The 23,787-nt window shown below is 41.1% G+C and overlaps 1 protein-coding gene across 1 annotated transcript in view; it reads left to right on the top strand.

Annotated features, from left to right (window-relative positions):
- Positions 1-20,483: 20,483 nt before the first annotated feature.
- The window catches only part of LOC128923507 (uncharacterized), a 16,738-nt gene continuing 13,434 nt past the window's right edge, over positions 20,484-23,787 (top strand). Inside the window, exon 1 of the mRNA XM_054235766.1 lies at positions 20,484-20,801. Within this exon, the coding sequence (XP_054091741.1) occupies positions 20,484-20,801 (318 nt within the window). The remainder of the gene's footprint in view (positions 20,802-23,787) is intronic.

The following is a 23,787-nucleotide window of genomic DNA, read 5'->3' as shown; positions in this document are numbered from 1 at the left end:
TTGGTTCATCGATTATACTTCTTCGAAATCTTAATGCACCGAAACTTTGTAATGGGACGAGACTTTCAGTGAAGAAATTGATGCCAAATTTAATTCAAGCTACAATTCTCACTGGCAAAGCAAAAGGTGAAATTGTACTAATACCGCGCATCCCATTAATACCAACGTCTTCAATTTCCTGTTCGGCTATCTTTTGCTATGACCGTCAACAAAGCCCAAGGACAAACGCTCCAGGTGTGTGGAGTTAATATAAGAGGAAGCTTGCTTTTCTCACGGTCAACTGTACGTTGCATGTTCAAGAGTTGGAGCCACGAAAAATTTGTTTATTTATGCACCACATAATAAAACAAAAAATGTTGTGTATACAAGTGTATTAAATTGGACATTGCTTTTCTTCTTCATTATTGTGTTAAGAAATTAAATCTTTTAAGCAATAAATTTTTTGCGTAGAGAAGCGCGCCGGGTAACGCTAGTATTGTATAAAAAGAAATGTGTTTCATGCGGCCTGCGCAGTGCAAAAATTTAAGGATTATATAAGCGGTTTTGTGTGCCTGCGCAGTGCAAAAACAATATTAAAAAAAATCTAGTGTAAAGAAATATATTTTTGCCGTATACTTTTTTATTAATTTCGTAATTTTTTTTTCAGATTGCGTCGCGATTTTATCATATTTACCAAATTACAATTATAAAAACTATAATTATTATTATAATATGTTAACTATTTTTATTTAATTAGTATATTTTTCATCTATTATCAACCTTATCTTTTTCAGATATTATAAGAATTTTTATTTAATTAACCTTTTATCATATAATTATTTTTTATTTTCAGATATTATTATTATTTTTCTTTCAGGTATTATTCTTTATTTTACTTTTATCATATTTTATTTTACTTTTTATAAATACAATTTTGTACTTTAAGTATATTGAAATTAAATGGAAATATATATGAATAAATAAATAAACATTAATTAAATAATTTTAAAATAAAAAAATTTTGGTTTGAAATTTTAAGAAAATTTAAATATAGGAATAAAAAAATGCAACCCTGCATCAGCTGACGATTAGGGATATTAGAGCAGTTCAGCTATATTTTTGTGTATATAAATTATATGACACAGCATAATGAGCGCAACAGAGATGTAAAATCACATGTATTCGTACGTGTGAGGGGAATAGTGGTTAAAAACTCACAAGCAGCTATACTGGGCTTTGGCAAACTCACCACATTTTTTACCACTTTTGTAGGTTTAAAAAACTTCGGTTTAACCAGCTTTTTCACCACCTTTGGCTGGCAGGGGTGTATATTCATTTATACGTGTGTGTATATATGTGTGTATTTTCATAAAAATATGCAATTTTCAATACATGTTCGGTTGTGTGTATGAATAAAGTTTGTCAGTACGTGTATACTTTTTCTGTAGTTGGCTTTGTATATTTTTACATTACTGCAAGTGTTTGAATATATGTATGATTGTATGTCTATTTTCTCATTTGTAGTTTTGTGTGTGCGTATCATAGCTGGCTTTTGAAAATTTTTACATTGCGGCAGGTGTTTGTTTATGTACGTGTAGTTGAGTGTATTTTTAGAAATTTGAATTTGTTTTTGTGAAGAGAAAATTTGTTTGAGCAAGTATTTTTTTGTGTGACGTAATTTGTTTTTCGTTTGTCTTTTTTTGAGCACAGGTGTTTTCGAGCGTAGGTGTTTTCGAGCACAGGTGTTTTTGAGCGCAGGTGTTTTTGAGCACCGGTGTTTTTGAGCACCGGTGTTTTCGAGCACAGTAGTTTTTGTGTGTAGGCGCGTGTTAGGTAGTGCCTTTTGGGGCTTACGTGGTTAACCCACATTGTTAGCGTGGGTGCTTACTCTCATAGAGTCTCAGTGTTTTCTGTGTTTGTTGTTTTTCTGTTTTTTGGTTTTTCTACTAGTGAGTGTTGTGTTGAGTGTCTGGTACTGAGTTGCCACTTGTTTCCGGGGGGATTGGGCAGGTTTTGCTCGAAGGGTACCGGTGTCTGTCCGAGTGTTGAAGGTGCTGATTTTTGTTTAGACTGCGTTCGTAGCTGTTAACCTTAGACCTATAGTGCGATTTGGTTTAGCTCCACATCGGTTGGCTTGGAGCCGTTACGGGGACTTTGTTCTGTCCGGCGGTTTATTGGGTGACCAGTTCCAGACCATTGGCTGGAGTTGTGGGTTGTGCCCTTGCGATATCGCAATAATCGACTGCTTAGGTGGTAGCAGCTACTGGGCGATTCTACTTTTATAGTTAGTTCCTTCAGTGCGTTCAGTCACACGTGTCTTGAGAGCAGCTGTTCAAAGTCTTGTCTGGTTGAGTGGCTTCTGTGCCAGTGTTTTGCCGGCGGATCAGCCTGTCTGGTGAAAGGCCGGAAGTAGAAATGCTTCCCTCACGGAGGAGAAGGGCTAAACACCCTGCTGGGAATGAGGAGAAAGAGCTTGCGTTAGCAGTGGAGACCTCGTGGTGATGAGGGTACTGGACCTTCGGTTGGGTCTCCGCCGCATAGGAAGGTAAGGATAGGTTCGCCATCGTTGGTGATGTTAGGGGATATGAGTAGTTGCGGTGATATGGGTGACACCACTGAAGAAGTGGTTGTCCACCCTGTTGTTAGCAAGCGTGGAGGAGTAGCGAGGACTAAGGGGAAGAAGCGTGTGAAGGGAACTTCTGCTAAGGAGTGTCCTATTAGCGCTGTTAAGAAGGGTGAGAAAGAGGATATTTTTGTTGGGGGCGGTGCTGTCAGCTATGTTGCTGCTATGAAGGCGGTTACAGCTGAGCTCAGTGGAGTTGTTTTTGGTGACAAAAACTTTGAGGTTATGACTGCGAAGGGGCTGATGGAGCTTGCCTCGAAGTATGAGGCACTCCTGATGACGGTAGTAACCGAGAATGCCCATCTTCGCGGTCAGGTTGACGCTCTCAGGGGGGGTTGTGGGGGATCTATTCCCCAACCGAAGAGGTCGGTTGTGGGTTTGGCTCCGGCTGAGTCTAAGGAGGTGATTAAGAAGGTCGTGAAGGAGGTGGGACCTTCCCTCGGAGTGCGAGTACACGAGGTGAAGCCGATTAAGGGTGGTGGGGTGGTTATTCGCACCCCCTCTGTTTTAGAGAGGGAAAAGGTGGCGAATCCGGAAGTAGGGTCCGCGGGTTTTGGTTCAGGGGGTTCACATCGAAATCTCCCATGATGACTTCATGGAGGAGCTCTTTCGGTTGAACCTTCAGGACATCAGCCCTGAGGCACGAAAGTCAGATGTGCGGATGGTCAGTCGGCCCTGGAAGGTGGCCGCTGATGGTAGCACCAACGTTGTCCTTGAGGGGTCGGACAAATTAATGTCCGCCCTCTTGGAGGCGGGAAGGTGCTACATAAAGTGGTTCTCCTTCAGGGCTGCTGGCTGCTTCCGGTGTATGGGTTTTGACCATAAAGTGGCTGAGTGTAGGGCCAAATCAGATGTTTGTAGGCGGTGTGGTCAAGAAGGGCATGGAGCTGCCGGTTGTGGCAATGCACCCCATTGTCGCAACTGTGCATTTAGGGTAGGCCAGCTGGGCATCTTATGATGTCAGCTATCTGCCCGATATACTGCGGCGTTGTTGAGCGCGCCCTTGCCAGACACTAATGGGAGGGATTTTTCAGCTTAATTGTCAGGGGTCGTATGCCGTTATGTGTGAGTTGGGGGGTTGTATGATTGAGGGGGGGTGTGGCATTGCCTTACTCCAGGAGCCTTACGCCACCAATGGTGTGGTTCGGGGTCTTCCTGGAGGTTTAGGGTCTTTACGGACCTTGGGGTTAATGCTGCAATAGTTGTGAATGATTCCGGCTACGATTGTGTAGTGTTGGATTCGTCACAACAGGGGGTGTGTGTGTCTATAGAGGGGGAGTTCGGTAGAATGATTGTCGCTAGTTTGTATTGCAAATTTAGCGAGCCCCTAGAGCCCTACCTGGGCTATATGAATAAGTTACTACTTCTGGCGAGTGGTAGCCCATTAGTCCTAGGGTTGGATGCGAATGCCCCGTCCTCGATGTGGTTTAGTAAGGTATCCAGACATTCGTCTGGATATCAAAGCCACTTTCGAGGCGAGGTAATAAATGAATGGGTGTTGGCTAAGGGCCTTCACATTCTGAATGAGCCGAGTGAGTGGTATACGTTTGATGTCCCTAGGGGTGTAAGCGATATTGACGTGACGCTTATGAGTGAGGCAGCATGTAGAGTGTTTGATTTTAAGTGGGAGGTTAGAGGAGGGTGGGGTCTGAGTGATCATAATTTGATCCAAATTGTGGTTGCTCCTCGTTCCCCTCCTTTGGTGTGTGTGAGTCCGTTGCGGCGATGGCGTACCTCTGGTATTGACTGGAACCGATATGGAGAGAGTGTAAGGAAGCGGTGTTAGAAATACCGTGTTTGTTTGATGATCTGGAGGTGGAAGAGCAAATTGCTCGGCTGTGTGAGTTGGTGTGGGGTGTGAATGACAGATTGTGCAGGAAGTGTGGAAGTTTTAGGGTTAGAAAAATTAAGTGGTAGACGCATTAGTCGGCGGTTCAATTCTGATAAGCTGTCCCAGATTAGGTATGATTTTAGTTGTGCGATGAGTGAATATAAAGATATGATTGTGAAAATTTAAGAAGAAGAGTGGAGGAGTTTTGTGAATGACAATAGGGATGACCCCTGGGGTCAGGTCTATAAGATCTGCAGGGGTCGTAAGAGGGAGGATATCACCTCTCTTCGTGTTGGTGACACTGTGTTATCAACGTGGAGAGAGTGTGCTGGGGTTCTGTTAGGAGCGTTCTTTCCCAGGGCTGAGGTTCAGGCACCCCATGCACATGAGGTACCTGTTCCTCCATTAGATGATGGGGAGCTGGGATATGCCTTTGGCTTGGTCAGGTCTAAACGGTCTCCAGGTTTTGATGGTCTGAACGGAGAGATGTGCAAATGCTTGTGGAAGTTCATTCCGGAATACTTGGAGGTCATTTATGATAAGTGCATTTGTGAGGGATATTTTCCACGTGAGTGGAAAAGTGTCAGGGTTGTTCCTCTCCTGAAGTCTCCTGATAAGATCAGGAGTGATCCTCGTTCTTCGTTCTGGAGGAACGGCTTCAGGAGCTAACGCGGGATTTGAGGTCGAATAGGCAGTATCGGTTCAGGAAAGGACGCAGTGTAGAAGATGCCAGGATGTATGTTCAGAATGCTGTGAGGGAGAATACCAACAAATATGTCCTTGGCATATTGTGGTCCATACATTTGAAACCTCATGATGGACTCATTGCTTGGGCAGCTCGAACCACTCTGTAGGTGTTGTGCGTATGCGGATGACCTACTTTTTTTGGTCGAAGGTCGTTCGAGGTCTGAGATTGAAAGGGTAGGAGGGCAATTGTTGGAGATTGCTCATAATTGGGGTGTGGGTGTGGGGGTTGACATATCGATGGATAAAACGGTGACAATGCTCTTAAAGGGTAGACTGTCACCGGGGCGTCCACCGGTTGTCCGTGTGAATGGGGTCAGCATCAGGTATGTGACGCAAGTCAAATATCTGGGGTTGACCATGAGTGAAAGAATGTGTTTTACTCCACACTTAGTGAATGTGAAGCGGCGGCTGCAGGCGATTGTTGGTAGTGTCAGGCGCGTTTTACGGAGTGATTGGGGTCTCGGGCGTCGTGCTGTTCGCTCCATATATCGCGGTTTATTTGTGGCCTGTGCCACTTATGGATCTGCTATATGGTGGAAGTTGGCTACGATGGCTTCGGGTCATCGAAAACTTCTTTCCATACAGCGTTGCATGATGCTTGCCTGTTTGCCTGTATGTAGCACCGTTTCTACGGATGCGTTGCAGGTTTTATTGGGTGTGCCCCCTCTTGATCTGATTGTTTTACAGCGTGCTGTTTCTTTCAGGTTGCTGCGGAATGAATGAATTTCTGACGATGATGTGGAGAGGTTGGGATATCTAGGAAGCAAGAGGCTTCTAGATGACAGCGTTAGAAGTAGGTGGCAAGACCGTTGGGATAATAGTCCTAACGGTCGTGTGACTTATGAGTACATTCGGGATGTTGGGTTTGTTGGGGAAAACCCAGATTTCAGATTCTGTCTGAGTCTGGGTTTCCTATTTACGGGGCATGGGCCTTTGAGTGCTTTTTTGCTTCAGAGGCACCTCTCTGATGGAATGGAATGTATGTGTGGGGCGCGTGTTGAGGATTGGGTGCATGTTATTGCTGAATGCCCGATGTACTCGGACATTAGGGACCATGGGGGTATGGGGAATAGTTGGACTGATGGACGGTTAGATGTCAGTGGTGTGATCTCCACTAGTTGGGATGCCGAACGGTTAGAGTTATTTGGTGTGTTTGCGCGTGAGGTGTTTAAGCGGCGAATTAGCTGGAAACCAAGAATTGTTTCTTTGTGTGAATGGCGTGTGTATTGTGTGTGTGTTGGATGGAAGAATGGGGTCCAACCCCTGGTCACCAGTCCAGAGCAGTATGGAAGCTCAACTGGTAGTAGCTTTTTGGCTACGAGGTCTGACCGGAGACTTAATTCTGGTACCACGGGGAGTAGGAGCCCTTGGAGTTCGCTCCAACCTACTCGTGCGGACTGGCCCCTCGGGGAGCATCGTTGTGGTTATGGTTTAATACCCGAATGCGGGGAGAGTGATCTTTGTCACTCAAGGTGGAGTTGCATTGCACCCGTGTGCCGGACCCAAAGTACGGCAGAGGTTTTAGATAGGCCTCGAACCTCACCAAGGTGGTTAGTGTGTTCATTCCACACTGCCAATTGGTACCGAATAATGCTTTGCATATTCGGGGCGCTGATCATCGCATTGATTTGTTCCGCTGTATTTTTGAGCACCGTGATGTAAGGCCGTCGTCGGCAGGTACTCACGTTAATATTGGCTCTAGATGTCCCTATCTTTAAAGAGCCGAAACCACATGGTTGGTGATATATTTGCATATAAAAGCTAAATGTTTAAATTCGTACAAGTAAATAATTTTCATATAAGTACTAATTATTTTTCATATAGATACTAAGTTTATGAATTCATACAAGTAAATAATTTTCATATAAATACTAATTGTATGAATTCATACATGTAAATAATTTTCATATAGATGTAGGATTGTGTAAACGGACAATAAGACTGAAATAGAAATTCAACACTGTGTAGGGAACAGATGTGACAGTAGCGAACGGACTGGAATGACAACGAAACAGTAGGGACGAAGACGAATTAAGGACAGACAAACAGACAGACCACCGGCAACCACGGACCACGCAAGACCACGGCAGATCACAGCGGACGTGATCGCTATTTAATATTTTTCCATTTTATCTGGCCATTGCAATAATTTCTTTGCGGTCATACTTATTAAATAATTGAATAAAGTTGTTATTAATCATTTTGCATAAAACGCGGTGTTTTTATTCGTCAAGTTAATCGGCCATCCCACAAGTGGTGTCCGAAGATTAAAGTGCTATTTTGCGTGAAAAACTTGCGATTTAAAGTGAATTTTTTTTGATAAATTTCAAACGCGTTAATTTCAACAAGTGGTTCGAAATTTGCGGTACTCAAACCGCATAACGGAGGAGTGGTACAGCGACACTTGGCTGTCGAGAGGAGCGCTAGCAACAGTGGTAGCAGTAGCAGCGGCATCAGCGGTAGCGGCAGAGCAGCAGTAGGGGTAGTAACAATTAAAACATTTGTTAGGTTTCTTAAAGTAGTTCTTACTTTATTGAATCAAAGAATATGACTAAATTGGTTTACAAAAATTCTTAATCTTAAATACGAAATCAATAGCAAAAATAGAGAGCAAAATACAATTAAAATTCTATAGAATTCTTATCAGCAAAATTAATAAGTGCAATGCTTCTTAAGAATTTCGATCGTAAAGCAAAACGGAAATGCACTTAAAATTCTTTAGAATTTTGGTTACAAATATTGTCAATGCAATTTCAACTATTTTATAAACAAATGAAATTCGATATTATTCTTAATATGAAAATTAAAGAGTTCAATGCCTCTTATGAAAAGTACATTGCCCACAATTAAGTGGAAAACAATAAAAGAACTTAGTTTATTTTAATTTATGTATTGATGACGTAAGTATGTAAACTAAATAAAAGTGTACATGTATGTAAACATACATACATGTATGTTTATAATAATGTTTTGTGTGATGGTGAAGTGGATATCATAACTCCCCCACCGTTAGCCTGAGGCTCCGACGAAGAGATTACATAAGTTCTGTTGTTGTTTTTTATACAGATTATAATAATAGTACAGGTAAAAATCATTAGTATTCCTATATTACTCCCAGTGTTTATTATAGCATTTCTAAAAAGATTATGTTTTACAGCCTTTATTGTTTCGTTAAAATGTATTTCGTTAAGATTTAAATTCGGGAGTGATATATTATTTTCTTTAACTCTTAATGCTAGTTTGTTTAGGATAAACATTTCTTTTACATTTATTTTATAATTTTCATAGATTTTTAAATTAGTTTCTACAAAGCAATTTTCATACTTTATCAAAAATGTTTTTAAATTTTCAAATATTCGTGGTTTTTCACAATTCTTTAAGATCTTTAGATAATTCATTTCGTTTAGGGCGGTCATTGTCTCAGTCTTACTTTTTTCTAGAGTTTGAATTTTGTCCATAATTTCTTTTTCGTCATCACTATCCATTGTCCCTACTACAAATTTAAGTCCTTTCCCTATTTCTTATTAGTCCTCGTTTCTGTCTAAAATTAGGAATTAAGTTTTTAATTTTTGTCCTACATATGTCCATGCTTTTGTTAACGCTTCCTAATAGAGGAGTAACATTTGTATATGTTTCCGAAAGTTTATGTATATTGTCTTGTATTGTTATAAAACATAATTATTTTATATATTTTTTCTTCTGTATCTTTATTAGGATCACGTTTTAAAATTCTAATATGTTCATTTATAGTGTTGTGTAACCTCTCTACATCTGAGTTAGATGTATGATTATTATTTGACGTGTAGTGTATCTCAATTTCTTGTTCTCTAAGAAATTCCAATAGAGGTAGAGCTTTAAAACCTAGTTCATTATCTACAACCAATTTCTTTATATTTTCTACTATTGATAAATACTGCGTTAGGGCTAATTTAAATTCTAACCAAGATCTTTTTTTAATTTTAATTGCCTGCGCAAATTTCGAGAATTTGTCGATAAACGTTAAAAATAGTGTTTTCTGTAAACTATAAAAAACATCTACGTGAATAATTTCTCCAGGTTTCTCAGGAGTTTCAGTTATTTTATATTCCTGTTTGATTGGGCGCCTGTCATATTTTTCCTTGTTACAAATATCGCAGTTATTTATATATTGGGTTATTCGTATTCTTAGTTGGGGGTGATAGATTATTGTTTTCAATTCAGCAAAGTTTTCATTTATTCCTCTGTGATTATTTCGTTTATGTTCTTTTTCGATTTTTGTTAATTGATTTTCATCTGTGATATCTTCTAGTAGCTTTTTACATCTAATGATTTTGAATTGCCTATTATCGTTAAAATATTTCTTGACTGTTTCATTGAAAATATTAAATAAAGATTCATCTGTAATGAATATGGCATTAGTCTTATTAGGATTAAAATGTTTTTTTTATTATAGTGATAAGTGTTTGTTCGTCGAATATTTTTGCAGTTATTGTTTTTCTTTTATTCTTAAAAATATTTTCGTTTTTTTATTTTTAGTGATCCCGATACAGTTTTATTAAAAATTATTTGCTGTCGATAGAAATTTATTGGGTAATTAGTTTCTAAAATGATATTTTCATTCTGAGTCATCTCGGCAGTTTCATCCATTTCAGTATTTTGGGTTTCTTCATTAGTATTTATTTCAACTCTTGATAAGGCATTACCATTTAAAACTCCTTTCTTATATTTTATTTCATAATCATATTCTTGTAAACGAAGTCTCCATCGGACCAATTTAGAATTCGGCTCTTTAATAGAAAATAGCCACGTTAAGGGTCTATGATCCGTTTCTATCAGAAATCGCCTGCAGAAACAAATATGGTCTCAATTGTTGAGTAGCCCATACAATTGCTAGTAATTCTTTTTCTATAGTACTATAGTTTTGCTAATGATCATTAAGTGTTCTACTAGCAAAACAAATAGGATGTCCATCTTGGGACAGCACTGCTCCCACTGCAAAGTTGCTTGCATCCGTTTGCAAAACAAACTTTTTATTGAAGTCTGGATATGCCAAGACAGGGGAATTAGTTCATAATTTTTTTAGAGTATCAAAACTTTCTTTATAATCAGGATCCTTAACATCAATTTTAGCGTCTTTCTTTAAATACTTTGTGATTGGTCGTGCAATTTTCGAGTAGTCTTTAATAAATTTGCGGTAATATCCTGCGAGACCTAAGAATTGCTTAATTTGTTTTTGTGTTGTTGGTAATGGAAATTTTTGTACGCATAAAATTTTATCTGGGTTTGGTTTTATTCCTGATTCAGTTACTATATGCCCTAAAAAACTAGTTTCTCTTTTCATAAATTCGCTTTTATCTAACTGGATCTTTAAATTTACTTCTTTCAAACGATTAAATACTTTTCAGCCTTTGAAAAGTGGCTGGTGCTGTTTTTAGTCCGAACGAAGGAACTCGTATCTTTTTCATTTATTTCAATCTGATGGAAGCCTTTAGCAAGATCAAGGGTCGTGAAATATTGACACCTTCCCAATTTCTCCAAAATTTCGTCGATGTTGGGAATGGGGTATTTATCATCCATGGTGACTTCGTTTAGCTTACGATAGTAAACCACCAACCTCCATTTTTTCTTTCCGCTTGCATCCAGTTTTTTCGGTACAATCCATACTGGAGCTGAATATGATGAATGGCTGGGTCTGATTATTCCGGCATTCAACATTTCTTTAATTTGTCTACCCACTTCTTCCTTATGAATGCATGGGTATCGATAAGTTTTCGTATTAATTGGAATGTTATTCACAGTCCTTATTTCATGCTTTATTGCATTGGTAAAAGTTAAACCGCTATTTTCTGAATAAAATATTTTTTTAAATTTCTTTATTAACTGTAATATTTTTTCATTTTCTTCGCTATTGAGGTGTTCAACTCTTATTTGTTCCGAAATTGGAAGTTGTTGGGTTTCCTCTCCTACATTATATAAGCAAAAAATTTTTGTATTAGCGTTTTCAATTTTAAAAGGTGAAAATTTTATTATTTTTGGAGTGTTTCCATTAAAATCTATTGTAGCGTTAGTTTTAAAGCAGTGTTGTCCAATGCAATAGTATGTAGCTTTCACTTGTGTGCGTAAAGCGTTGCTGCAAACTGTGTTGGCAGAAAAGTACACAGAATAAATAATGAGCAATTTTTTTTATAATGTTGATGAAAATGATTTAAGTTCAATTTGTACAAATGTTGATCAGTGCGTTTTCCGTTACTTTGTCCACATTTATCTCAGAATTATACTCCTTAATTCGAATGAGGTCAGCTATATGTTGATCCGAAAGATTGTTTCTATACTTATTTTGGACCAATTTAAGTGCTGAAAATGAAACTTCACAGCTATATGTGGATTCAAACATGGAATATAATCTAAAAATTTGTGTTTTTATGTTATAATCTTTTGTTTCATCTATTTTCTTCCAAAAATGAATCCCTGATTCAATAGCCAATGATAAATCACTCCGCATCTGCAGTAATTTTTCTTGAACCTCAGGGTCTTGGTTATGAAGGGTGCAATATAAGGGATTATTATGAATCGAAATAATTTAAATAGTATTCTGCTTTTTTTTGTAAAAACAGACTTGATCGTTCGGTACCTAAAATTAAATCATACTGATTGTGGGAGGATTGATAATGTCTATATAATGCATAACGTGTAAGATGTGCAATCACTTTATTACAAATGAGGCAATGGGCTTCTACCTCCATATTTTCCACAAAAAAAAATTTGTCTCCCATTCAATTTTAAAAATTTTTATAAATTACGCAAGGGGGTATTTTCTGGCAGTGTAAAAATTTAAACTTGCGCATACGTGCTAGCTCACAGAATTCTGAAACGCAACTGAAATAATTAGCTTCGCCATACGCTGTTGCCGAACCAAGCCATTCGTATGTTATACGAGCAGTTTATTGGCTCTTTCGTTTTTTCTGAAGCTGGCAGAAGAGTATACGTGTGAGTATACGTGTTTGACGTCGCAGCAGCTAGCCTATGCCCCGGGCATAGGAAAAACGCATTTTGGCCGACACTGTTTTAAAGTTATCTGCTTCATATATGCCTTCTAATATTTCTAGACTTTTATCGTTTGAAAATTCTTGGTTTTTGTATACTAATCCTTCTTTGCACTCTACTGGTAATTCAACTTGATATATTCCTGGTTTTCCAAAATGATGTTCCACTTGTTGATCTCCATATATTAAAGGTATTTTATGTTCACCTATAATGATTACATCGTCGTTTAAATTTATTATTGCTCCTAATGGCTTTAAAATATTATTTCCTATCAATCCATAGTAAAAATCATGGATGTTACAAATAAAAAATTCAATTGATACGTCCATACTACCTAGTTCTTTAAAAAGAGGTATCCGAACTTTTTTATTTATTTTGATTATATGCTGTAGAGTTTTAATAGTTATTTCATTCGTTGGTATATTCCATTTTGGGTGGCATATGTCTTGATTAATAATTGAATGTGAAGCTCCTGTATCAATTAAAAATTTTAAATAGCCTAATTTAGATTTTATTGTTATATGTGGTAATTTTCCCGTGAGGCTGGAAATTGAAAATTTTCATATGCTGGTTGTTTTTTGACGTTTTGGAAAACATTTACGTCCATAGGTTCTGGTTGATTATTTTGCTGGTGACTTGTATTGGGTGTATTATAAGAGCTATAAAGATTTCTTTGTTGGTTTGAATTATCGTTAGGCCTATAATGAAAATTTTGTCTAGGATAATTTTCTTGCGAATTATAATTAGGTTTATATTGGATATTTTGTCGGTGATAATTATTAGAATTAAAATTATGTCTATATTGAAAATTTGAATTTGGTCTTTGTGAATTAGAATTATTTTCGTTATCATTTTTGTAGTTTTGTTTATTAAAATTTCTATTTCGTGGCTCATTTTCGATTTGTTTGGTCTTGTGGCCATTATATGCCATTGCTATTGCTTCTTCCAGCGTGTTTGGATTTCTACAAATCAATATAGTCTTCATTGGCACGGGAATTTTTTCTTTAAAAATGTTAAGCGCTGATTTCATGTTATTTCTGGCTACTTCTGATGTGCCAGGATTTTCTCCCATTTTTAAATTTTTTTATTATTTAACCTCCGTAGCTTATCTTTTATTTCGTTATAGAATTCTGTCGTGTTTGTTCTGAATACTACTGCTCTCATATTATCATAAAGTTCTTCTACGCTCAATTTTTCTCCAAAATTATTTATAAGAACATTTTTAATGTCCGCCCACGACTGTACATGAAAATTTATTTCTATTATTTCCCTAGCTCTACCTTGTAAACCACTTTTTATTATATCAGAGAAGAGAAGTTGGGACATTTCGTCATATTGCGTTAGTAAGGGGTGTATTCTATCTATAAGAGTAGTAAAGTTGTAAAGGTCATGTCGTGTTCCGTTAAATTCAGGTAATGTTTTGAGGTATTTGTTAGGGTCAAGCGTAATGCTTTGCATATTCGGGGCGCTGATCATTGATTTGATCCGCTGTGTTTTTGAGCACCGTGAGGTGATTGTGTATTAGTTTGTGATTTGTGGTAATTTTTTTAGCGCTTTTGCGTACATATTTACGCATTAGTATATTTATATATTCGTGTGTGTATATATGTGTGTATTTTCATAAAAGTATTCAATTTTCAATATATGTTCGGTTGTGTGTGTAAATAAAGTTTGTCAGTACGTGTATACTTTTTCTGTAGTTGGCTTTGTATATTCTTACATTACCGCAGGTGTTTGAATATATATACGATTGTATGTATATTTTCTCATTTGTTGGTTTGTGTGTGCATATCATAGCTGGCTTTTGAAAATTTTTACATTGCGGCAGGTGTTTGTTTATATACGTGTAGTTGAGTGTATTTTTTTGAAATTTTCAATTTGTTTTTGTGAAAAGAAAATTTGTTACAGCAAGTGTTTTTTGTGTGACGTAATTTGTTTTCGTTTGTTGTTTTTTGAGCACAGGTGTTTTTGAGCACAGGTGTTTTCGAGCACAGGTGTTTTTGTGTGTAGGCGCGTGTTAGTTAGTGCCTTTTGGGGCTACCCACATTGTTAGCGTGTGTGCTGACTCTCTTAGAGTCTCAGTGTTTCTGTGGTTGTTGTTTTTCTGCTTTTTGGTTTTTCTACCAGTGAGTGTTGTGTGGGGTGTCTGGTACTGAGTTGCCACTTGTTTCCGGGGGGATTGGGCAGGTTTTGCCCAAAGGGTACCGGTGTCTGTCCGAGTGTTGAAGGTGCTGATTTTTGTTTAGACTGCGGTTGTAGCTGTTAACCTTAGACTTACAGTGCGATTCGGTTCAGCTCCACATCGGTTGGCTTGGAGCCGTTACGGGGACTTTGTTCTGTCCGGCGGTTTATTGGGTGACCAGTTCCAGACCGTTGGCTGGAGTTGTAGGTTGTGCCCTTGCGATATCGCAACAATCGACTGCTTAGGTGGTAGCAGCTACTGGGCGATTCTACTCTTCTAGTTAGTTCCTTCAGTGCGTTCAGTCACACGTGTCTTGAGAGCAGCTGTTCCAAGTCTTGTCTGGTCGAGTGGCTTCTGTGCCAGTGTTTTGCCGGCGGATCAGCATGCCTGGTGAGAGGCCGGAAGTAGAAATGCTTCCCTCACGGAGGAGAAGGGCTAAACACCCTGCTGGGAATGAGGAGAAAGAGCTTGCGTTAGCAGTGGAGACCTCGTGGTGATGAGGGTACTGGACCTTCGGTTGGGTCTCCGCCGCATAGGAAGGTAAGGATAGGTTCGCCATCGTTGGTGATGTTAGGGGATATGAGTAGTTGCGGTGATATGGGTGACACCACTGAAGAAGTGGTTGTCCACCCTGTTGTTAGCAAGCGTGGAGGTGTAGCGAGGACTAAGGGGAAGAAGCGTGTGAAGGGAACTTCTGCTAAGGAGTGTCCTATTAGCGCTGTTAAGGAGGGTGGGAAAGAGGATATTTTTGTTGGGGGAGGTGCTGTCAGCTATGTTGCTGCTATGAAGGCGGTAACAGCTGAGCTCAGTGGAGTTGTTTTTGGTGACAAAAACTTTGAGGTTACGACTGCGAAGGGGCTGATGGAGCTTGCCTCGAGGTACGAGGCACTCCTGATGACGGTAGTAACCGAGAATGACCATCTTCGCGGTCAGGTTGACGCGTTCAAGGGGGGTTGTGGGGGATCTATTCCCCAACTGAAGAAATCGGTTGTGGGTTTGGCTCCGGCTGAGTTGGCTCCGGCTGAGTCTAAGGAGGTGATTAAGAAGGTCGTGAAGGAGGTGGGAACTTCCCTCGGAGTGCGAGTACACGAGGTGAAGCCGATTAAGGGTGGTGGGGTGGTTATTCGCTAAATTCGGGGAGGTGGGGTTGGATGTGATTGTGAACCGGAAGTTGGGTCCGCGGGTTGTGGTTCAGGGGGTTCACACCGAAATCTCCCATGATGACTTCATGGAGGAGCTCTTTCGGTTGAACCTTCAGGACATCAGTCCTGAGGCGCGAAAGTCAGATGTGCGGATGGTCAGTCGGCCCTGGAAGGTGGCCGCTGATGGTAGCACCAACGTTGTCCTTGAGGGTTCGGACAAATTAATGACCGCCCTCTTGGAGGCGGGAAAGTGCTACATAAACTGGTTCTACTTCAGGGTTCGAATCCGTTGCTGGCTGCTTCCGGTGTATGGGTTTTGACCATAGAGTGGTTGAGTGTAGGGCCAAATCAGATGTTTGTAGGCGGTGCGGTCAAGAAGGACATGGAGCTGCCGGTTGTGGCAATGCACCCCATTGTCGCAACTGTGCATTTAAGGGTAGGCCAGCTGGGCATCTTATGGCGTCAGCTGTCTGCCCGATATACTGTGGCGTTGTTGAGCGCGCCCTCTCCAGACACTGACGGGGGGGGAGTAAGTTGCCTTACTCCAGGAGCCTTACGCCCCCAATGGTGTGGTTCGGGGTGGTAAACGTTTGATGGGCCTAGGGGTGTGAGTGATATTGACGTGACACTTATGAATGAGGCAGCAAGTAGAGCGTTTGATTTTAAGTGGGAGGTTAGAGGAGGGTGGGGTCTGAGTGATCATAATTTGATCCAAATTGTGGTTGCTCCTCGTTCCCCAGGTGGATGAGCAAATTTCTCGGCTGTGTGAGTTGGTGTGGAGTGTGAATGACAGATTTTTCAGGAAGTGTGAAAGTTTTAGAGTTAGAAAAATTAAGTGGTGGACGCATGAGTTAACCTTGAAGAGGAGGACTGTCCAGATTAGGTATGATTTTAGTTGTCTGATGAGTGAATATAAAGATATGATTGTGAAAATTAAAGAAGAAGAGTGGAGGAGTATTGTGAATGACAATAGGGATGACCCCTGGGGTCAGGTCTATAAGATCTGCAGGGGTCGTAAGAGGGAGGATATCACCTCTCTTCGTGTTGGTGACACTGTGTTATCAACGTGGAGAGAGTGTGCTGGGGTTCTGTTAGGAGCGTTCTTTACCAGGGCTGAGGTTCAGGCACCCCATGCACATGAGGTACCTGTTCCTCCATTAGATGATGGGGAGCTGGGATATGCCTTTGGCCTGGTTAGGTCTAAACGGTCTCCAGGTTTTGATGGTCTGAACGGAGAGATGTGCAAATGCTTGTGGAAGTTCATTCCGGAATACTTGGAGGTCATTTATGATAAGTGCATTTGTGAGGGATATTTTCCACGTGAATGGAAAAGTGCCAGGGTTGTTCCTATTCTGAAGTCTCCTGATAAGGTCAGGAGTGATCCTCGTTTTTATCGGGGCATCAGTCTCCTGCAGTGCTTGGAAAAGTGCTGGAAAAAGTTTGGTGGAACGGCTTCAGGAGCTAACGCGGGATTTGAGGTCGAATATTCAGTATGGGTTCAGGAAAGGACGGCGTTTGAAGGGGGCGTTTGATTACCTAATCTGGGATCGAGTGATTCAACTGCTAGAGGAACTTAACTGTTCGGAAATTAGTCTCTGGCGGAGCTTCTTTTCGGAGAGAAAAGCCTCTATCGTTAGTATGAATGGGAGTGTGGAGATCGGAGTGGTTCGTGGCTGCCCGCAGGGGTCCATCTGTGGTCCATACATTTGGAACCTCATGATGGACTCATTGCTTGGGCAGCTCGAACCAGTCTGTAGGTGTTGTGCGTATGCGGATGACCTACTTCTTTTGGTCGAAAGTCGTTCGAGGTCTGAGATTGAAAGGGTAGGAGGGCAATTGTTAGAGATTGCTCATAATTGGGGTGTGGGTGTGGGGGTTGACATATCGATGGATAAAACGGTGACAATGCTCTTAAAGGGTAGACTGTCGCCGCAGCGTCCACCGATTGGCCGTGTGAATGGGGTCAGCATCAGATATGTGACGCAAGTCAAATATCTGTGGTTGACCATGAGTGAAAGAATGTGTTTTACTCCACACTTAGTGAATATGAAGCGGCGGCTGCAGGCGATTGTTGGTAGTGTCAGGCGTGTTTTACGGAGTGATTGGGGTCTCGGGCGTCGTGCTGTTCGCTCCATATATCGAGGTTTATTTGTGGCCTGTGCCACTTATGGATCTGCTATATGGTGGAAGTTGGCTACGATGGTTTCGGGTCGTCGAAAACTTCTCTCCATACAGCGTTGCATGATACTTGCCTGTTTGCCTGTATGTCGCACCGTTTCTACGGATGCGTTGCGGGTGTTATTGGGTGTGCCTCTTATTGACCTGATTGTTTTACAGCGCGCTGTTTCTTTCAGGTTGAGGAGGGGTTTGAGTGTGTTATTGCTGCGGAATGAATGGATTTCTGACGATGATATGGAGAGGTTGGGATATCTAGGAAGCAAGAGGCTTCTAGATGACTGGGTTAGAAATAGGTGGCAAGACCGTTGGGATAATAGTCCTAACGGTCGTGTGACTTATGAGTACATTCAAGATGTTGGGTTTGTTGGGGAAAACCCAGATTTCAGATTCTGTCTGAGTCTGGGTTTCCTGTTTACGGGGCATGGGCCTTTGAATGCTTTTTTGCATCAGAGGCACCTCTCTGATGGAATGGAATGTATGTGTGGCGCGCGTGTTGAGGATTGGGTGCATGTTATTGCTGAATGCCCGATGTACTCGGACATTAGGGACCTTGGGGGTATGGGGATTAGTTGGACTGATGGACGGTTAGATGTCAGTGGTGTGATCTCCACTAGTTGGGATGCCGAACGATAAGAATTATTTGGTGTGTTTGCGCGTGAGGTGTTTAAGCGGCGAAGACAATTAGCTGGAAACTAAGGATAGTTTCTTTGTGTGAATGGTGTGTGTATTGTGTGTGTATTGGATGAGAGAATGGGGTCCAACCCCTGGTCACCGGTCCACAGCAGGATGGAAGCTCAACTGGTAGTAGTTTTTTGGCTACGAGGTCTGACCGGAGACTTATTTCTGGTACCCTTGGAGTTCGCTCCAACCTACTCGTGCGGACTGGCCCCTCGGGGAGTATCGTAGTGGTTGTGGTTTAATACCCGAATGCGGGGAGAGTGATATTTGTCACTCAATGTGGAGTTGCATTGCAACCGGGTGCCGGACCCAAAGTACGGCAGAGGTCTTAGATAGGCCTCGAACCCCACCAAGGTGGTTAGTGTGTCCATTCCACACGCCAATTGGTACCGAATAATGCATTGCATTTCGGGGCGCTGATCATCGCATTGATTTGATCCGCTGACCTTTGGGGCACCGTGAGGTAAGGCCGTCGTCGGCAGGTACTCACGTTAATATTGGCTTTAGATGTCCCTATCTACTCATTCGATTGTAGTGTTTCGTAGTGTTCACACGTGTTTACGTTTTCTGTGCGTTTTGTGTGTCTTGTAATAGTTAGATAATTAGTGATTTTGTGTGGGAGCCCTCAGTATTGGATGTAAGTACATTCATCAGTGTATTTGTACGTTAGTTTGTGTTTTTGTCGTAGTTTTTTAGCGCTTTTGCATACATATTTACGCATTTGTATATTCATTTATACGTGTGTGTATATATGTGTGTATTTTCATTAAAATATTCAATTTTCAATATATGTTCGGTTGAGTGTGTAAATAAAGTTTGTCAGTACGTGTATACTTTTTCTGTAGTTGGCTTTGTATATTTTTACATTACTGCAGGTGTTTGAATATATATACGATTGTATGTATATTTTCTCATTTGTTGGTTTGTGTGTGCATATCATAGCTGGCTTTTGAAAATTTTTACATTGCGGCAGGTGTTTGTTTATATACGTGTAGTTGAGTGTATTTTTTTGAAATTTTCAATTTGTTTTTGTGAAAAGAAAATTTGTTAGAGCACGTGTTTTTTGTGTGACGTAATTTGTTTTCGTTTGTTGTTTTTTGAGCACAGGTGTTTTTGTGCACAGTTGTTTTTGAGCACAGGTATTTTTGAAAATCGCCATCAATCAAAACAAAAGAGTGTTCACCGAGCTTTATACTCGGTGCTTAAACGAAGGAGTTTTTCCAAAAGTGTGGAAAAAACAGCGCTTAGTCCTACTACTGAAGCCGAATAAACTGGCAGGTGAGCCGAGTGCGTATTGAACACTTTGCATGATCGACATCATGGGTAAAATACTGGAGAGGTTGATCTGTGCACGTCTGCAACGACACCTAGAAGATGAGCCATCTGGTCTATCTGATAACCAATTTGGCTTCAGAAGGCTTTGGCTGTAGGGAAAGTGACTGATATTGCGGCCAAAGCCATATCGGGCACCAGATGGATGTTCGGTGAGAAAGAATATTGTGCGGTTGTCACACTTGACGTAAAAAATGCTAAAATTCGGCATACTGGCCGAACATTATAAGCGCATTGGAGGCGAGAAATACACCGAGGTATCTACTGCGAATAATTAGTAGTTATCTGTCTGATAGGCTGCTATTGTACGATACCGATGTAGGTCCAAAAAAGTACGTGGTGACAGGTGGAGTACCGCAAGGCTCCGTATTGGGTCCGTTATTATGGAATGTGTTGTATGATGGTGTGTTACGCCTACCCCTACCAAAAGGCGCCCAAATAATTGGCTATGCGGACGACATCGCCGTGACGATCGTTGCGAAGGAACTTTTTCACATTCAAAGCGTTTGCAATGAGACCACTGCAAAAATCAAAGATTGGCTCACCAGAACTAAACTACAGGTTGCTGGGGAAAAAACTGAAGCTGTTCTTATCACGAGCAGGAAAAAACTGGAAACCGTCACCCTAAATATTGATGGGTACAACGTTGTAACACAAAATGCACTGAGGTATCTCGGCGTTATGATCGATGCGAGGCTGAATTTTAAGGCACACATCGAGAAAGCATGTGGCAAAGCAGCTAGGGTGACAGCGGCCCTATCGAGAATCATGGCCAACATTGGCGGACCCAGCCATAGTAGGAGAACTCTACTAGCTAAAGTTAGCCAGTCAGTACTGATGTACGCGGCGCCTATATGGGGGATGGCTTTACATCAAAAAACATGTGCCAACAAGGCAAAGACAGTTTCCAGACTAAGCGTCATTAGAGTTGCCTGCGCGTTTAGAACGGTGTCACATGAAGCTGTTGGTATCATAGCTGGCCTTATGCCACCGGATATAATGGCTTCGGAGCTTAGCAGAGTCTATCAAAAGACAAAACGTGTGAATAGGCGCCTAACGGACGATGAGCGCAATGAGGAGAGACAAGTGAGTCTTAACGAGTGGCAAGTGCAATGGGATGCGGCAGAAAAAGGAAGATGGACCTATAGACTCATTAAGAACGTATCAACCTGGATTGAGAGGCTATCTGGCCATGGCTGTTTCAGGCAGTACCTCCACAGGTTCGGCCACGATGACAATATTGAATGTTCCTTCTGCAGAAGTGCAGAAGAAAATGCAGAACATATATTTTTCTCCTGCTCGAGATATGTAAAGGAGAGAACCTCGGTAGAGCAGATAATTAATGAAGAAATGACGCCTGATAACATAGTGAGTCACATGTTGCAATCGCAGCTGGTGTGGGCCAAAATGAAGGAGTGGACTGCTATAGCGCTCCAAGAACTTAGGGTTAAAGAACGACAGCGCAGAAGTGTAATACAAAATGAATAAACCTGCGGGGAGTATCTGAAGTGGCATAGTGGCCCAGCTTGGTCCTGCGAAGTAGTGCCTAACGGCGGTCCCGCAGGTCCAATTAAAAGCTATAGGAGCCGGAGTTCAGGGTTTAGTACGCAGGCATACTGTTTCGCAAGTCCAACATAGTTGCGCGTGGTCCCGAATGAGGTGTATCTTTAGCGGACAGTATGAATCGTGCATACTGGTAACATACATTACCAGTATCTTTTGAAGATTCCCCCTTCGGAAACAAAAAAAAAAAAAAAACAGGTGTTTTTGAGCACAGGTGTTTTTGTGTGTAGGCGCTTGTTAGGTAGTGTATTTTGGAGCTTACGTGGTTTACCCACATTGTTAGCGTGGGTGCTGACTCTTAAAGAGTCTCAGTGTTTCTGTGGTTGTTGTTTTTCTGCTTTTTGGTTTGGTTGAGTGTCAACTGAGTTGCCACTTGTTTCCGGGGGGATTGGGCAGGTTTTGCTCAAAGGGTAGCGGTGTCTGTCCGAGTGTTAAAGGTGCTGATTTTTGTTTAGACTGCGGTCGTAGCTGTTAACCTTAGACATACAGTGCGATTCGGTTCAGCTCCACATCGGTTGGCTTGGAGCCGTTACGGGGACTTTGTTCTGTCCGGCGGTTTATTGGGTGACCAGTTCCAGACCATTGGCTGGAGTTGTGGGTTGTGCCCTTGCGATATCGCAATAATCGACTGCTTAGGTGGTAGCAGCTACTGGGCGATTCTACTTTTATAGTTAGTTCCTTCAGTGCGTTCAGTCACACGTGTCTTGAGAGCAGCTGTTCCAAGTCTTGTTTGGTCGAGTGGCTTCTGTGCCAGTGTTTTGCCGGCGGATCAGCCTGCCTGGTGAGAGGCCGGAAGTAGAAATGCTTCCCTCACGGAGGAGAAGGGCTAAACACCCTGCTGGGAATGAGGAGAAAGAGCTTGCGTTAGCAGTGGAGACCTCGTCGGCTGATGAGGGTACTGGACCTTCGGTTGGGTCACCGCCGCGTAGGAAGGTAAGGATAGGTTCGCCATCGTTGGTGATGTTAGGGGATGTGAGTAGTTGCGGTGATATGGGTGACACCACTGAAGAATTGGTTGTCAACCCTGTTGTCAGTAAGCGTGGAGGTGTAGCGAGGACTAAGGCGAAGAAGCGTGTGAAGGGAACTTCTGCTAAAGAGTGTCCTGTAAGCGCTGTTAAGGAGGGTGGGAAAGAGGAGATTTTTGTTGGGGGAGGTGCTGTCAGCTACGTTGCTGCTATGAAGGCGGTAACAGCTGAGCTCAGTGGAGTTGTTTTTGGTGACAAAAACTTTGAGGTTACGACTGCGAAGGGACTGATGGAGCTTGCCTCGAGGTATGAGGCACTCCTGATGACGGTAGTAACCGAGAATGCCCATCTTCGCGGTCAGGTTGAGGCGTTCAAGGGGGGTTGTGGGCACCGACTGTCCGAGTGTCAACAAGCACAAGGAAGGTTCGACATCGAGAAGCTGCAATCACACCGACAGCCGATTTCCCACTCGAACAGACTCCGAACGGACCAAAATTGGTAGTTTGGTTGGTAGATTGAAGGTTTTGGTCTGCAAAATTTTTTATCAGTTGTACATAACTATAAAGAGTGCTAATCTTGAAATATTATTAATATTTCGTCGTAAATTTGTTGGTTGACATATTTGTATGCTAAAATTATTTTTACACTTTTAACATGAAAGAATTTTAAGACACTTAAGTGGGAAAGCAACTTAATTAAATAAATCCCGGTTAAGTGCCTCGAGGTCCTTATCAAGCTCTCTCAGATTATGAAGGCGTTGACAATGCTCGGAGTTCCGACTCCATAGTGCGAGCTTGTATATTTCTAATATTTTCTTCAAGCCGCTACACACGCTCCGTACTCGATTTTTAGTTTCAGATTGCGATTCTCCACCACCAAGTCCTTTTTGATACCCTCTCCTGGGAACTATTTCCAGAAAGTTGAGATCTAGATTAAACTGCTTTGGTACACTGTTCTAAATTATTTGCTTAATAGCTATAAAAATGTAATTGAAAAATCATAAGAAATAATCGAGTCGCTACGCTGTTCCGATAGTTAAATAGTATAATATATTATTTACTGGAAAAATTAAAATAAGATGGATTTTGTTCTGAAAAGAACTGAATATTAGTTCTGATAATTTTTCATTTCCACAAAACGGTGTTAATTAAATATATTTTTTTAAATTAAAATCACTTATTATGACAAATAATATTTTTTGTAAATATTGTTATGTTATTTAATATTTTAGAATATACATTTGTTCTATTATCGATAATGTCTTTCTAAGGCTAAATGAGCCTCAATCCCATACGCTCAACCAACATAGTTTATATAAATACATATCACACTAGCACACAATCCCGGAAAACTAATAGCACCCGATTTTGATAATTTTTCCACAAGTTTTATTCCGCTATCTTCATTGGTTCCTAATGTATATATTATAAAGTGAACGAATCAGTTTGAATTCAAAATAGAGTTATATGGGAAGTAGGCGTGGTTGTTTACCGATTTCGCCTATATTCCATCCGTGTCATCAGGGTGTCAAGAAAGTGTTAATA

This window comes from Zeugodacus cucurbitae, chromosome Y, assembly GCF_028554725.1.
Source record: "Zeugodacus cucurbitae isolate PBARC_wt_2022May chromosome Y, idZeuCucr1.2, whole genome shotgun sequence".
NCBI classification, from domain to species: Eukaryota; Metazoa; Arthropoda; class Insecta; order Diptera; family Tephritidae; genus Zeugodacus; species Zeugodacus cucurbitae.
Note: the sequence above shows the minus strand (reverse complement) of the source record. Positions and strands in the feature narration are given on the sequence as shown.